At 41.9% G+C, this 15846-nt stretch overlaps 1 protein-coding gene across 3 annotated transcripts in view; it reads right to left on the reverse strand.

The window, feature by feature from the left end:
- The window catches only part of LOC126235847 (arginyl-tRNA--protein transferase 1), a 179354-nt gene that overhangs the window by 20066 nt on the left and 143442 nt on the right, over positions 1-15846 (reverse strand). For all 3 annotated transcript variants that reach the window (XM_049944713.1, XM_049944712.1, XM_049944711.1), the window contains one exon: positions 8068-8320. In XM_049944713.1, the coding sequence (XP_049800670.1) occupies positions 8068-8320 (253 nt within the window). The remainder of the gene's footprint in view (positions 1-8067; positions 8321-15846) is intronic.

A 15846-nucleotide genomic window follows, 5' to 3' on the forward strand; every position in this document is an offset into this window, starting at 1 on the left:
GGCGGTGAACCGGCCAAGGGAAGGCACCTGTGGCCGTGAGGTGGGAGGCTGCAGAGGATGAAGTAGCGTGCGGGGCTGTCGGCCATGTAAGAGCTCAGCCGGGCTGTGGTCGCCCATGGGGGTGAAACGGTAAGATGCCAGGAACTGGAGCACATCATCAGCAGCAGAAGAAGTCAGAAGTTTCCGCATCTGAGCCTTAAATGTGCGGACCAGTCGTTCAGCCTCACCGTTGGATCGTGGATGGAACGGCGGGGCCGTGACATGCATAACGCCGTGACGAGCACAAAAATCCGCAAATTCGGAAGAGGCAAATTGCGGACCATTATCAGTAACAAGAGTAGAGGGGAGGGCTTCCAAAGAAAAAATGCGGGCGAGAGTGCTGGTGGTTGCCGCGGTGGTAGGCGACGTGCAACGGACAATGAAAGGAAAGTTAGAGTAGGCGTCAATTACGAGGAGCCAATAAGTACCTAAAAAGGGTCCCGCAAAGTCAGCATGAATGTGCTCTGAGGGCTTCTCAGGCGAAGGCCACGGTGACAAAGATGACTTTGGGGTAGCGGCCTGTGACGCACAAGGGCCGCAGGCAGCGACCATGTGTGCTATTTCAGAGTCGATGCCAGGCCAGTACACATGACGGTGCACCAGAGATTTTGTGCGAAACACACCCCAGTGCCCTTGGTGAAGGAGGCGCAAGACCGAAGCACAGAAAGATGCAGGTACCACGACACGCGGCGAAGCATTGTCAGTGGAGAGGAGGATAACACCATCCCTAGCCGTGAGGTGGTAGCGCAAAGCGTAGTAGTTCCGCAACGGATCAGAAGTTTTAGCGGACGGGTGATCTGGCCAACCCTTCGGAATACAGCGCAAAACCCGGGAGAGGGTAGGGTCAGAACTCATAGCAGCCGCCAGCCTGTCCCCAGTGATGGGGAACCCGTCCACAACCCGCTGCTCGACAACATCCAGGTGGAAACACAAAAGTTAATCCATATCGAATGCCTGATCAGGACCCATGGGAAGGCGAGACAGAGCATCAGCATTTGCATGTTGAGCCGGTGGCCGGAAATGAATCTCATAATTGAAACGAAACAAGTAAAGAGCCCAACGCTGGAGGCGGTGTGCAGCCTTGTCGGGAAGTGACGTTGATGGATGAAACAAGGAAACAAGTGGTTTGTGATCCATAACAAGATGAAATTTTGAGCCATAGAGAAAAACACCAAACTTATGAAGAGCATAAATAATGGCCAAAGCTTCTTTTTCAATTTGAGAATACTTTTGTTGGGCATCCGTGAGCGTTTTGGAGGCATAAGCAATGGGTTGTTCTGAACCGTCAGAAAAACGGTGCGCAAGGACTGCACCGACCCCGTATTGAGAGGTGTCTGTGGCAAGAAAAAGATGTTGGCCAGGTCGATAAGTAGCCAGGCATGGGGCCTGTTTCAGCATAGTCTTCAATTTCTGGAAAGCCACATTGCACGATGCGGACCAGTGAAAAGGCACGTTTTTATGCAACAGGCGATGCAACGGCTGAGCCACCGAAGCCGCAGACGGTAAAATCTTGTGATAGTATGCTATTTTCCCCAAGAAGGCCTGCACTTCCTTAACAGATGTAGGGTGAGGAAGGGCATCGATTGCAGCGACAGTTTGCTGAAGCGGACGAATACCATCCCGAGAGAGTTGAAACCCCAAGTACGTGATAGATGCCTGAAAAAATTGTGATTTCTGAAGATTACACTTAAGACCGGCAGTCTGTAAGACATGAAAAAGTGTGCGGAGATTTTGAAGATGTTCTTCAGTGGTGGAGCCAGTGACAACAATGTCGTCCATGTAACTGATACACCCAGGGACAGGGAGCAATAATTGTTCCAAGAAACGCTGAAAGAGAGCAGGGGCGCTAGCAACGCCGAATGGCAAGCGTTGGTATTGATAGAGGCCGAAAGGCATGTTAAGAACCAGAAACTGGCGGGAAGCACCGTCAAGAGGAAGTTGATGATAAGCTTCTGACAGGTCAATTTTAGAAAAATACTGGCCTCCAGCAAGTTTAGTGAAGAGTTCTTCAGGACGGGGCATGGGGTAAGTGTCGATGAGGCATTGAGCATTTACAGTGGCTTTGAAATCGCCACAGAGACGAGTATCACCATTTGGCTTAGCAATGAGAACGACAGGAGAGGACCACTCACTGGAAGTGACAAGAAGCAAGACCCTTGAAGTAGTGAGACGATCCAACTCCCGTTTTACCTGATCACGAAGGGCCACAGGAATGGGCCGAGCCCAAAAAACCTTAGGCCGAGCAGTGGGTTTGAGCGTGATATGAGCTTCAAAGTCGTTTGCACGGCCTAACCCAGGAGAAAAAAGGGACGAAAATGTCGTCGACAAGGAATCCAATTGAGCATAAGGAATAGCATCAGAGACAATATTGACACAGTCATCTATGAAGAACCCAAAAACGCGAAAGGCATCGAAACCAAAAAGATTTTCTGCGTTGCTCTGGTCGATCACAAATATGGGAACAGTGCGAATGACGGATTTGTAAGATACCTCAGCATTAAACTGTCCCAAGAGAGAAATCTTCTGTTTATTGTACGTCCGTAATTGCCGAGTGACAGGTGACAGGAGTGGAGAACCCAACTGAAGATCCGTCTGAGAATTAATTACAGTGGCAGCAGAACCGGTATCCACTTGCATGCGAACATCTCGAACAAGGATTTGGACAGTGAGGAATAACTTCCCTGAAAGGGAAGTAGTGCAATTGACAGACAACACAGAATCAGAATCAGCATCATGTTCATGAACATCGTGTATGCGGTCGGATTTGCAAACGGAAGACACATGACCTTTCTTTTTGAAATTGTGACACACAGCCCAACGTTGGGGTCAATCCTCGCGTGAATGTTTCGTAAAACACCGCGGACAAGAAGGAAGTTGCCGGGGGTTTTGCTGCAGTTTCTTAGCGGGTTGTTTACGGCTAGGCCGAGGCTGCGCATGGGAGCGCACTGTGGCCACGTCGGCCGGCGGGAGCGCACCGCATGCGTCGTCAACAGCGCACAGAGGTTGTATTTCCCCGACATCACCCCACGCCTCTATTTGCGCCCCAGCAGAGCGAGAAATTTCAAAAGACTGCGCAATGGAGAGAACTTCATCTAGAGTCAGATTCACCAACTGAAGGGCACGTTGCCGAACTTCTTTGTTGGGCGCCGACCGTATAATAGCATCCCGTACCATGGAATCGGCATAGGATTCTTTGTGAACGTCAGTAACAAATTGACACTTTTGACTGAGGCCGTGAAGTTCAGCAGCCCAAGTGCGATAGGATTGATGTGGCTGTTTTTGACAACGATAAAAGGCAACACGAGAGGCTACCACATGCGTTTGCTTTTGAAAATAGACAGACAGAAGTGAGCACATTTCAGCAAAGGGCAAAGATGCAGGATCCTCCAAAGGAGCCAATTGCGACAACAACCGATACATTTGAGGTGAAATCCAGGAATGGAACAGAGACTTACATGGTTGTTCGTCCGTGACATGAAATGCCAAGAAGTGCTGTTGAAGACGTTTTTCATAATCAGACCAGTCTTCCGCCGTCTCATCGTAAGGAGGAAAAGGAGGTACAGCCAACGACGAGAAATGCCCCGCATTTGACGCCGCGCCGAAATCGCGAATCGCCGCTGTTAAAAGCGTTTGCTGTTCAAGGAGATTTTGCAATAGTTGCTCGACAGTAGCCATGGAACCCTGTGGGTCAACGGTGAAAAGGAAAAATCCACTACCTCGTCGCCAATTGTTATAACGTCAAGTTTAACAAATATATTTCAGAACGACACAACACATATAAGTCACAGAGTAAGTTGACAAGCAAGACATGTGTACACGTTAGCATTCGAATGAGCACTGAGTCCCAGTCTAGCGGCCGCTGCTCGGCTGGCCGCTTAGGTGGCGCAGCTGCTGCATGGCTGGCAGACAGCGCTGCACGTAGAGGACGTGCATAATTGCGCGGCGGTGCTTTGAATGATCGGTGAGTCACAACAGAAATACAATTAGCTGATAATCTGCTCAACCAAGAGTTTCCAGCTCAACATATCACAGAAACCACTCATTTCATGTCTGCACTCTCAAAAGAATTATTGTTCTGAATCTTCACTGTCTGGCATTCCAATATATGCCATTTGTTTTAATAATAAACCACATAATCCATTTGCACTGGTATTTTCTGACATTGGGCTTGATTTGTTTTACTGTTACATGCATGAACTTTTATCTATGACAGATACTTTTGTTGCAAACAGTGTTATCTCTGGTGCATATGCATTTACTCCACAGTATTGTATTAAGTGGTTTAAATTCCGCCAGAAACTCACCTTGAGAGGTGAAGCAGTAACATCCAAATAAAAAAATAATACTATCATGGGTGATGGATTACAAGAAGAAATATTAGGAACTTTAGAAACAGGTCACATTTCTGGGTGGACATGCAATGTTTTGTATAGAAAACTGTAATCTAAAAGTGTTAGAATTTTGAGGTAAAGTTTTGTGTGTGTGACATATGAACTGCTACCCAAAAATTCTCGAAATAAATGTGTAGCTTGGGAAGTCTAGCTAGCTTGATGAAATGCCACCAGGTGGTACCCTGTATATCCTTTGTAACTCAGAACCTCAAGCAGTTCTGTGCTGTGTAGTTGCATTTGGACTGTATGCGCATTTCCTTATTGTTGTGTCTTGCAAAACTAATGAGGTGGGTGTCTGGGAGCAATGTAGGTGCATAAATTTCTGTTTTAGATTCACAAAAACAGAAGCAGAAACACACAACTTGTTGCAGTAAGCATTTGGAGAAAGATGCCTTAGGTCACAGTCAAAATTACTAGTGACTTATGTTTTCAAGATGAGAGAACAGCTTTTGAGACCCCCCCCCCTCCCCCTCCCTTCAGGCACGTTGTCAATTGGTGTTACTCCTGAAAGTGTTGCGCTTTTGGAATATGGTGATGGAACATTCTAGGCATAACATCCAAGACATACGCAATATCACAGGGCTATCTTATGGGATGCGTCAGAGAACTTTGTCTGACGAACTGCACACATGATGGATTGATACGAAGTTTGTGCCACGAATTCTCAACAAAGAGCAGAAACAGCATCATGTGCAAGTCTGCAGAGAACTTCAAGAAAGGCTTTAAAGTGAACCAGACTTTCTTTTGAAGGTTGTTGCTGGTGATGAAAACTGGGTATGTAGGTATGATCACAAAACCAAATCACTCGACCCCACAAAAGCCTGGCAAGTGAAGAGTAATGTGAAAACCATGTTCACCTGTTTCTTCGACTTGGAAGAGATTGTCCATAAGAAGTTTGTCTCTCCTCGTTAGTCCATCAGCGCAGGTCTACTGTGATGTGCTGAGGTGTTTGAGGCAGAACATAAGAAGAAAAATCACAAGAAAAGTGGTGCATGAGCAACTGGTTCCTCCATCATGACACAATGTGTTTTTTAACCAGGAGTTTCTGCTGAAAAACTATGTGACAGCTGACAAATTTTTTGTTGACTTCTGTCTTAGGTTCTTTGCATGATGTTTATTTGATGATTTTCTGACGTTTGTCAAAGTTTCACCCTCCACCGCTGGTGATGGACTGCAGTCCACCACCAGCAATGGAAAGTGGAGCTTTGATAATGCTGGAGCAATAAGAAAAATCAGACAAATGTCGACTGTCTGAAGAAACAAAGATAGAAGCCAACAAGCAATTTTTCAACAAGTGGCCACAAAAGCGACAATAATTTTGTACATGATAATTGTTCCACATCCTCCATACCCACCTAAAATGGCACTGACAGACTTTCATTTATTCCCCAGGATGAACCTCAAGTTAAAATGCCAATGATTTCTCACAGATGAGGAGATTCAAGCAGAATCACAAGTAGCACTAAACAGGCTCATTAAAAATGTGTTCCAGGGAGCTTTCCTTTTGTGGAATAACCACTGAAAGCAGTGTATACACTCCTAAGGAGACTATTTTGAAAGATATAGTGATGAATTAGACCCAGATAAATAGTAATTTTCTTTATTGATGAATTGTGGGAACTTTTGGTTAGCACCTTGTACAAATTTATGAAAAAAATATAGATTTTACTTTAACTATGCTGTGGACTTTTAATGCAAATCCCATTACAGGTCAAATGATCCCTTTCTGCTGTTCTACGGGTGTTGCCCCACACCATACGCCCACCGTCAATGCTTCATTTTGCATCACATAAAGCTGTTCCATGGTAAGTAAAAATGTGGTTTGCAACTGCTAGGAATTATTGGAAAACTTCAGAACAGAATGGCTGAGAGTATGAAACATATAGTTTCTCTATTACACAGTGATGACAAGGAAAATTGGACCTCAACAGAGCTGAATTCAGCACCAGTGAAGTCTTCAGTCCCGATAAGTATTCCATTCATATTATGTGTGACAGCTAATATTACAAGCTGTTATACCTTGAAAAACTGTACCGGAAGGGTTACATGTGACAAAATTTTGATAAATTCAGCTAAATCACTAACCCCCCCCCCCCCCTCCCCAAAATATGAAGAAATCCATTTCTTTTATGATGTTTGTACACAATTCTCCACAACAAATAAAGAAACAGTGATGCGTCTTCCAGAGTTACTGAGAAATTGTCAGCTGAGGTCTTTCCTCCACTTCTGATCTTTACATGTAATGGAAATTTGCAAACATTATCAGTATCATTTTGTGAGTTACTTAAATTAATCAATAAACCTTGAGATTTCAATGATTAACTATATGCAGTGGATGAAAATGAGAAGTCACTGAACATTCTTTTTTGCCTTTTATTGTACATGGTGTGTAAATGACCACACAACAAACTCTGAGAAATGATAGATCCTGCAAAGAGAACATAGTTTTAATTTTTTGAAGTATTTGGTCCAACCTGCCACTGTTTTTGGACTCATCATTTTTGATCCCTTTCTGAAATAAATGGCTTCATAAAGAAATTAAGGCATCATATTAGGTTACTGCACTAGCCATGCAACAAATTCTGATTACCTAACCCATTACTTACCACACATATTTTCTGGATGTGCTCATACAACTAGTCTGAAGTATGGCAGGAACCACACAGTCCTTTGCATGACAAGGAATATACACTCTCAAGAGAAGCTAAAGCATGTTACGAAAGGATCCAGATATACTCCTTCATTTAAATGGTATTACAAGGTCCAGCATGTCATCAACAATACTATAAGACTAGATGCCAAGGTTAAATCTTTGCTGGTGAAGTTTGATGAATACTGAATGAAACTTGGCTACGCCTGTTGCTGAAGTATCCATCCTAATGTGAAGTGCACCTTACCAATAAACATGGTATGCAGGACTGAAGGGGTCAGTGGAAGACTGTACTAATCTATAAGAATGTTTCTTGAGGTATTTTATGTTATATGTTTGGTTAAATTCAAATGCAAGAGTATAAATACAATAACATAACACAATCTATATAGTAGAATGCCCTTTCCAGAGGTACATATCAAACTAGCATATAGTGTTTTCAGAAAAACAGCAGGTAAATTGAGCATTCCAATCTTAACTGCATTGTAGCTTCAAACTTTTTTCTGCAGACTCCTTCAAATAGTGAAATGTCATTGCAGAAACTACTGGACAAACTTAACATGTGGTACAAAAGCGGTAGTCACAACATATGTAGATGGCACCTACGTCTGTTTGTGACACTTTAGGCTCTGAAAGAAGAATGAAACTGGCTGTGGATTCTGTATGGGACCATTCTGATATTTGGCTGAAGTATTTTAAGGAAACTGCAGGGGAAAACCAGATGGAGATTTGAATCACCTATCTCCTGAATAGGAGACTAGTGACTTAAACCAACATACAATCTCATTCAGTCATTCATACTCAATGAATGGCAGCTCACAACCATTTATGAAATGTATGGTGTACACAGACGAAGGATACAGATTAACACGATACACAGAAGTATATTCTCAAGACCCACTTACGTGTTATCAAATCAACACATCTACCATGCATTACATGCTTCAAGCATGATTGCATAATACTAGCACGTTGATTTTCACATACCTCATTTATGTTGATTTGACCATCTTCATCCAGCACTGAAGAGTTTTCTTCAAAACGGCTATATCGACTGACATCTAGCTTTCTTTGGCACTGTTCTATAGGATGCCAAGTATATGTCTCTGGACACAGCAGAAATGATGGGTTGTATCTAGCTTTGTATCGCATTTTTGGACAAGTATGGATGTAAAAACCCATATAATAATACTTCAGTGCTGAGCTGTGTGTGTGTAAAGACCTTACCAATGCAATCTCTCTGTAACAAAAGACAGTAAAAATTAGGATAGACTTTTACCACAACAATACATTTTCCTAGGGGTAATAGAAATAAATGTGTTTTGTTTTTGATTAGGATCTCTTAACTGATGCACATTATTACTTCAGCCTTAAAAAAATGACCATATCAACTCTGTTGCACACCTCTTCTTCTCCTCCTCTTCCTACTCCTACTTGCTACATATCACACATGTACAGAAATCTGTAGTACTGAAGAGTTAATCTCAAAATGTAATGAGTGGTCTATCCCAAAGAAAAAAGGATTAACTTATTTTCCTTCCCAACTTTTCCCTTAAATATGAAACTATTAAAAAGCTGATGTGGCTGTGTTTGAGACATTAATTTTATAATCTTATTTATCGAGTGAAGACAGAAATTAATGCTTCATAATAGTGTTATGTTCCAGAGGAAGAAAACAGACTTTCTTTTTTCTCTTGGGGAATTAGAAGGGTATGTTCATAGAAGAGGTTATCCAAACTGACAAGCAAAAACACTGTGGCCACCTGGTTGGTCCACCTTCGGAGCACGATACTGCACCGATTCTTTGTGACATGCATCTGACAAGTCTTTTGTACATTTCTGGTGGAACATAGTGCAATATATCTACACTATGTAATCAAAAGTATGCGGACACCCCCAAAAATTTCATATTAGATGCATTGTGCTGCCACCTACTGCCAGGTACTGCGTATCAGTGACCTCAGTAGTCATTAGACACCGTGAGAGAGCAGAATGGAGCACTCTGCAGAACTCACAGACTTTGAATGTGGTCAGGTGATTGGGTGTCACTTGTGTCATACGTCTGTAAGTGATATTTGCACACTTCTAAACATCCCTAAGTCCACTGTTTCCAATGTGATAGTGAAGTGGGACTGTGAAGGGACATGTACAGCACAAAAGCATGTTGACTGACAGAGAACACTGACAGTTGAAGAGGGTCATAATGTGTAACAGGCAGACATTTAACCAGGCCATCACACAGGAATTCCAAACTGCACTTTCTATGACAGTTAGGCGGAAGGTGAGAAAACTTGGATTTCACGGTCGAGTGGCTGCTCATAAGCCACACATCATACCAATGAATGCCAAACGACGTCTCGCTTGGTGTAAGGAGTGTAAACAATGGACAATTAAACAGTGGAAAAATGTTGTGTGGAGTGAAGAATCACGGTACACAATGTTGTGATCCGATCGCAGGGCGTGGGTATGGTCAATGCCCAGTGAACATCATCTGCCAGTGTGTGTAGCACCAACAGTAAAATTCGAAGGTGGTGGTGATATGGTGTGGTCGTGTTTTTCATGGAGGGGGCTTGCACCCCTTGTTGTTTTGTGTGGCACTATCACAGCACAGGCCTACATTGATGTTTTAAGCACATTCTTGCTTCCCACTGTTGAAGAGCAATTCAGGGACGGCGATTGCATCTTTCAACATGATCGAGCACCTGTTCATAATGCACGGCCTGCGGCGGAGTGGGTACACGATAATAACACCCCTGTAATGGACTGGCCTGGACAGAGTCCTGACCTGAATCCTATAAAACACCTTTGGGATGTTTTGGAACACCGACTTCGTGCTGGGTCTCACTGACCGACATCGATACCTCTCCTCAGTGCAGCACTCCATGAAGCCATTCCCCAAGAAACCTTCCAGCACCTGACTGAACGTATACCTGCTGTCATTAAGGATAAGGGTGGGCCAGCACCATATTGAATTCCAGCATTACCAATGGAGGGCATCATGAACTTGTAAGACACTTTCAGCCAGGTGTCTGGATACTTTTGATCACATAGTGTATGCACAGGCCTGAAAATCCCTGTAAATTATGGGCTGATGCTTTGTGAAAGTGCAGCTGGCACCTAATAGCATTCCAGATGTTTCCCCATTGGATTCAGATCAGGCAAATTTGGTTGCCAAGACATCAATACAATTTCACTATCATGTTTCTCAAATCATTGTAGCATGATTCTGGCTTTGTGACATTGACGGATGTGGATGTGGATGTAGATGTAGACAGCTATCCTGCTGGAAGAATGACATAAACCTTAAAGTGATGCAGGTGATCCAAATTTATATTAATATTGCCCACAGCTGTGACTGTGTCTTTGATTACTATCACAGGTACCATGGAAGCACTGATGAATGTCCCGCACAGCATAATATTACACCACTGGCCTACATCTCTGGCATGGTGCTTGTTTCAAGCAGCTCGTTTGCCTGTGTCATAATGTATCCACACATGAGCATCGACCTGATATAACAAAAAATATTACTCATCCAATACATTTTCATAGATCAATCTCCAAGATCCTGTGCCCACTGCAATCTTAATTGACAATGATGCCATGTCAACATGAGAGCACAATGGTATTGTCTGCTGTTGAGCCCATTGTTCAACAATATTCACTGAACATTTTGCTTCAAAATACTTGTGTCTGTATCAGCAATGTACTCTATCAGATTCACCACTTATCCAGCTTTACTGAATGGGCAAATACCTGACCTCAACATTCTCTGATAAGGCAAGGACATCAAACACCTTGTTGCTTACTCTTGGTTTCACCAACCTTCAGTCACTTTCCATCAATGCTCACAACAGCAGAAAGCAAACAGCTGAACAGCTTTGTCATTTCCAAGATGTTTGCTCCCAGATGCCAGGCTATAACAATCTGCACTTTGTCATAAAATTTGAAGTCCTTGGATTTCACCATTTATGGCTCAAATCATGGCTTGAATTATCCTCCATTTGTCTCTCCTCAGCTTATACACTTTCCTTATTGTACTAAGTGCTCACAATACCTCAAGATGACATTAATCTTGTGAAGGGCAGTGGTCATAATGTTTTCGCTCAACAGCGTGTGTCTCAATAAGTAGCAGACAAACTGTGGAGGCAATTCCTGGAAACTCATCACGACAAACATTATGTTGTTAACGGTTGGCAGGTAGGTGTGTGTGTGTGTGTGTGTGTGTGTGTCTAAAGTTTTCCTTCAGCTTTCTGGAACATTACAAATGGCAGTGAATTTGTACAGTAGATACATACACATTAGACTATGATTATTCAGATAGATATAGCAGACAAAAATTTACTTGTAATGGAGGGGCTAGAATTTGATAACAGAAAAAGGAAGAGAAGGAAAAATAGTAGTACATGAACTGGACAGGGGGAGGGGGGTGAATTAAAGGGGAAGCTGCTTCGTAGAATTTTCCACAGTGCTTAATTTAATTATTACTAACACTTTGTTTAAGAAGCACGAAAGAAGATTATACAGGGCGAACATTAATAAAACTGAGAAACTGCAGGGACAGATTCCTGACTGAAAAGGGAGGAAAAAAGATCCTATGATCATGTGTCCAGAAATGCATCATTGCCAGGGTAGAGTGTGCTGACTGAATGAACCACCAGCCATGTGTTCCTTGTGTGTTGCAGGCTATGTGACTGACGCAGCATCTTGGAAGCAGCAGAATGGTCTGCTATTCATGTCAGGAATAAGCCAAGATGGTGTCTGCATGTGGCCAAGCAGATGGAAACAGTCAAGAGGAAATACATCTATACCAAAATAAGTGTACCTCATAGACACAAACTACAGGATGAGCACAAAGTCTTGCCCTGATTATAATAATTTATTACAGAATAACCGTTTGACATAATAATTTACATTTGATGCCGTTACGTAGGTTAGTGTTACTAGTTCTTTTTTAAGACCACTTATGTGAGTAAACCTCAATGTGTGTTCCCTTGGTAGCTTGGAGAATGTCGAGGCGGTATTCCAGTTCCCACCAGGTGTTTCGTAACATGTGTTCTGTCACAGTACCCATGGCAGCTTGTATCCTAGCCTTCAGTTTGTCGATGTCAGCAACTGGTGTGACGAAGACTCTGTCCTTGATATAGCCCCTGATAAAAAAGTGAAGAGTTGAATGTCTGGAGAGTGGGGTGGCCAGGGTGTTGGACCATTCCTTCCAATCCAAAAATGTTTCATCCAGGAAATCATGCACTATTAAAGAAAGCCCATTGGGGGAGGTGCTCCATCTTGATGGAAAATTATCCATCGCTGATATTCTTCTAACTGTGGGGCAGTGAACTGTTGCAAAACATCTAAGTAAATGTTAGCGGTAATGGATTTTTCCTTGAAGAAAAACGGTCCAAAAACCTTCTTATGCAAGAGGCCCCACCAAACATTCAGTTTTTTGCTGTCTTGCTGTAACTGTACAGTAGCATGTGGAGACTCTGAACCCCATATACGGACATTATGCCTATTTACTTTTCCACTGGCATGAAAGGTAGATGCATCAATAAAGCACATGCGATTTAAGTAATCGTTTGCGCCATCAATCCTGTTGAGAATCTCAGTTGCAAATTCAGCATGTGTCAGCAAATCAATCAGTTACAAGGTCTGCAGGATTTGCACTTTGTAAGCATGCAACCTAACCATTTCATGAAGAATCTTTACCACACTTGCTTGCGGTATTTGAAGTTCATGTGATGCTTGATGAGTTGATTTAGACAGACTCCGTTGAAACGACTGCCGAACAAGATCAACAGTTGCATCACTCACAAGAGGCCTGCCATTTCGAGGACGATCTTCAACGCTGCCTGTTTCATTAAACTTTGCATACCATCACTTATTTGATTTAACAAGAAGCCTGAAATTTACACTGAACGCTGATGGGCGATTTTGTTTCATGAAACCAAAGCACACATTACACTTTCTCCTGCTTCGATGCCATTTCACCAGCAACTAACGTGACATAACTGACTGCGTCGATGTTGTGGAGCACTAGCGCCATCTATTGGTCACAACAACTAGTAACACTAACCAACATAACGGCATCAAATATAACTATTATGTCAAATGGTTATTCTGTTATAAATTTTTATAATTAGGGCAAGACTTTGTGCTTACCCTGTATATCGTACAACATTTCAAGCCTTTTTTTGGGCGTTTGTGTGACCTTGCATCCTTTCAGGCAGACAAATGTGCAGTGATACGGTGGACTGTGCATACACCAGATCTGGAGCACTGGGTCCTGCAGGATATTGAGACGAACCCTAGTACCACCTCCAGACAAGTGGCTTGTCAACATGGTGTAAGCCAAAGTATGATTATGTGTATCCTACATAACAACTGCTACTATCCCTATCACTTGCAATCCTATGGATGGCCACTTTGAACATCTGTTGTGACGTGGATGAGTTCAGCTCTGTACTGTGTTCCAGGACGATTTGTTATTGTTGCACACACATAAGCAATTTCTGGATTTCCAGACACCTGTTCTAACCATCGATTTTCTCCATTTCCAGCCAGGAATTTGTCCCTGCACTTTGTTGGTTTTATTAATGTTCATACTGTACATGTGGAAAAGATCAGGAGTTACAGAGTAATGTCAAGACAGACATTTCAAAACCAGATTTTACATTTTCAAACATTTTCTGGGGCAGAGGTGGACTCTGCCCATAATTTATTGATTATGAACTGTAGATAAAAACTGAAGAAATTGGAGAAAATCAGGAAATTAAAGAGATGGGACTTGTATAAATTGAAATAACCAGATGTTGTTGAGAGTTTCAAAGGGAGCATTAATCAAGGACTAACTAAACCATGAGGGGTTGGGTGGGGGAATGCAATAGAAGACAAATATGAAGTTTTGGGAGCTGAAACATGAACACAGCAGAGAATCAAATTGGCAAAAACACAAGACCTAGAAGAAACCCTTGGATAATACAAGAGATTTTGGTTTTAACTGACGAAACAAGAAGATATAAAAATGCAGCAAATGAAGCAGATGAAAAGGAATACAGGCAACTATAAAATGAAACTGACAAAGTGCAAAATGGCTAAGCAGGAACGTCTAGAGCAAAAATGCATGGCTGTAGAAGCATACATGACTAGGGGAAAGATAGATGTCACATATATGTTTTTCACAAAGTTTTCACAAATATTTCTTTAGATTTTTATACTGATCTCACAGTATTATGGTATGTTGATAATTTTTACTTGTGGACCATCTGACAGCAACTGAATAAAACACAATTTTAGTGCCATACATGATTCGCCTTCATTTTCTGCAAGGCATCATCAGTGGCCTGGAATATGTACATTACACGCAACTGAGGAAGACAGGACTACAAAAGTTGAATATGATCTCACAGTATCTTTATTCTTCTACTAGCAATATTCACAATGTAACTTGCATTAAAGTTAGTATTTCCACAAATATCATACAGACAAACATATTATGTTTGAAAAAACAAAATCTCTGGTGCAGGAAACAACCATGAAGTGAAGTGTCATAGCAAAACAGACTCTAACTGAAAACTGTATGTATTCAAAATGATGCGAGAATTAGCTGAGGACAGCAGGAGTTGCTAAATAAAAACTTGCACCACATCCAGTCAACTCTCTCAGTTCTATTATGTTCTGCTAAAGAGCTGCAGCTCTCAAGCTGGATATCATTACACGGTTCTCACAGCAAATTCGCAAGATTATTTTACAGTGTGGGATATTACAGGTGGTGATGGGAGCAAAAAATTTGAATTTATAAGTAGTAATGTCAAACTTCTCCATAATCTTAATGTCTGAGCAAACCAACAATTTTCCTGCTGATTTTTGTGTTAGTAGCTTACTTCTTAAGTGGTGTAAATAGTTGTAGCAAAAGGAAAAAAATGCTTGAGGGCTCACAACAAACTGCTATTTCACAGTATTTTGAAATAAAATTGATTTTTATAAAAACTCTTTGTAATTGGTTTAGTTACTGAATAGTTTGTATGCTGTTAATAAATCATTCATAAATGAAATTAATAATTTTTTATCATAAATATTTCTCTCTCACAAAAGGAACAGTTGCTATGATTTATGACTTGCACGTGATTATCATAAACATAATACATGAAGTTTTGTAATGAAGCTGTTTTAGGTACATACTAACTGGTGCAATAAACTATCTTTCACTTGGGCATGCAGTCCTGTAAATAAGAAAATTCTTGAAACTTCCTGGCATATTAAAACTGTGTGTCCCAGACTGCAGCAACACCATTTCTCCACAATTTCCTTTCTAGCAGTAATGCTTCTGTGAAGTTTGGAAGGCACGAGATGGGATACTAATAGAAGTAAAGCCATGAGAGCAGATTGTGAGTTGTGCTTGGATAGCTCAGTAGGTAGAGCACTTGCCTGTGGAAGACGAAGTCCAAAGTTTGAGGCCCGGTCCAACACACAGTTTTATACTGCCATGAAGATTCAAGTAAATACACACTATGCTGTAGAGTGAAAAATCATGCTGGAAGAAAGCTCCTGTGCATTATGCTGCCTTCTATTGAAGTACAAACCATCACCGTTATAAACATCTGTGTACTACTGAACAGAAATTAGTGTTTTCTATGCAGACCTTTAACTTTTCTGATCTCGATTTCCATTGTACTGCAGACACTGTCTGATTGAAATCACCACATGAAGCATTCAAATACAATCTGTCAGTTTGTTTACTATCTTTAAAAGTCCCGATGACTTCCCTTA

This window comes from Schistocerca nitens, chromosome 2 (genome assembly GCF_023898315.1).
Source record: "Schistocerca nitens isolate TAMUIC-IGC-003100 chromosome 2, iqSchNite1.1, whole genome shotgun sequence".
Classification (NCBI taxonomy): domain Eukaryota; kingdom Metazoa; phylum Arthropoda; class Insecta; order Orthoptera; family Acrididae; genus Schistocerca; species Schistocerca nitens.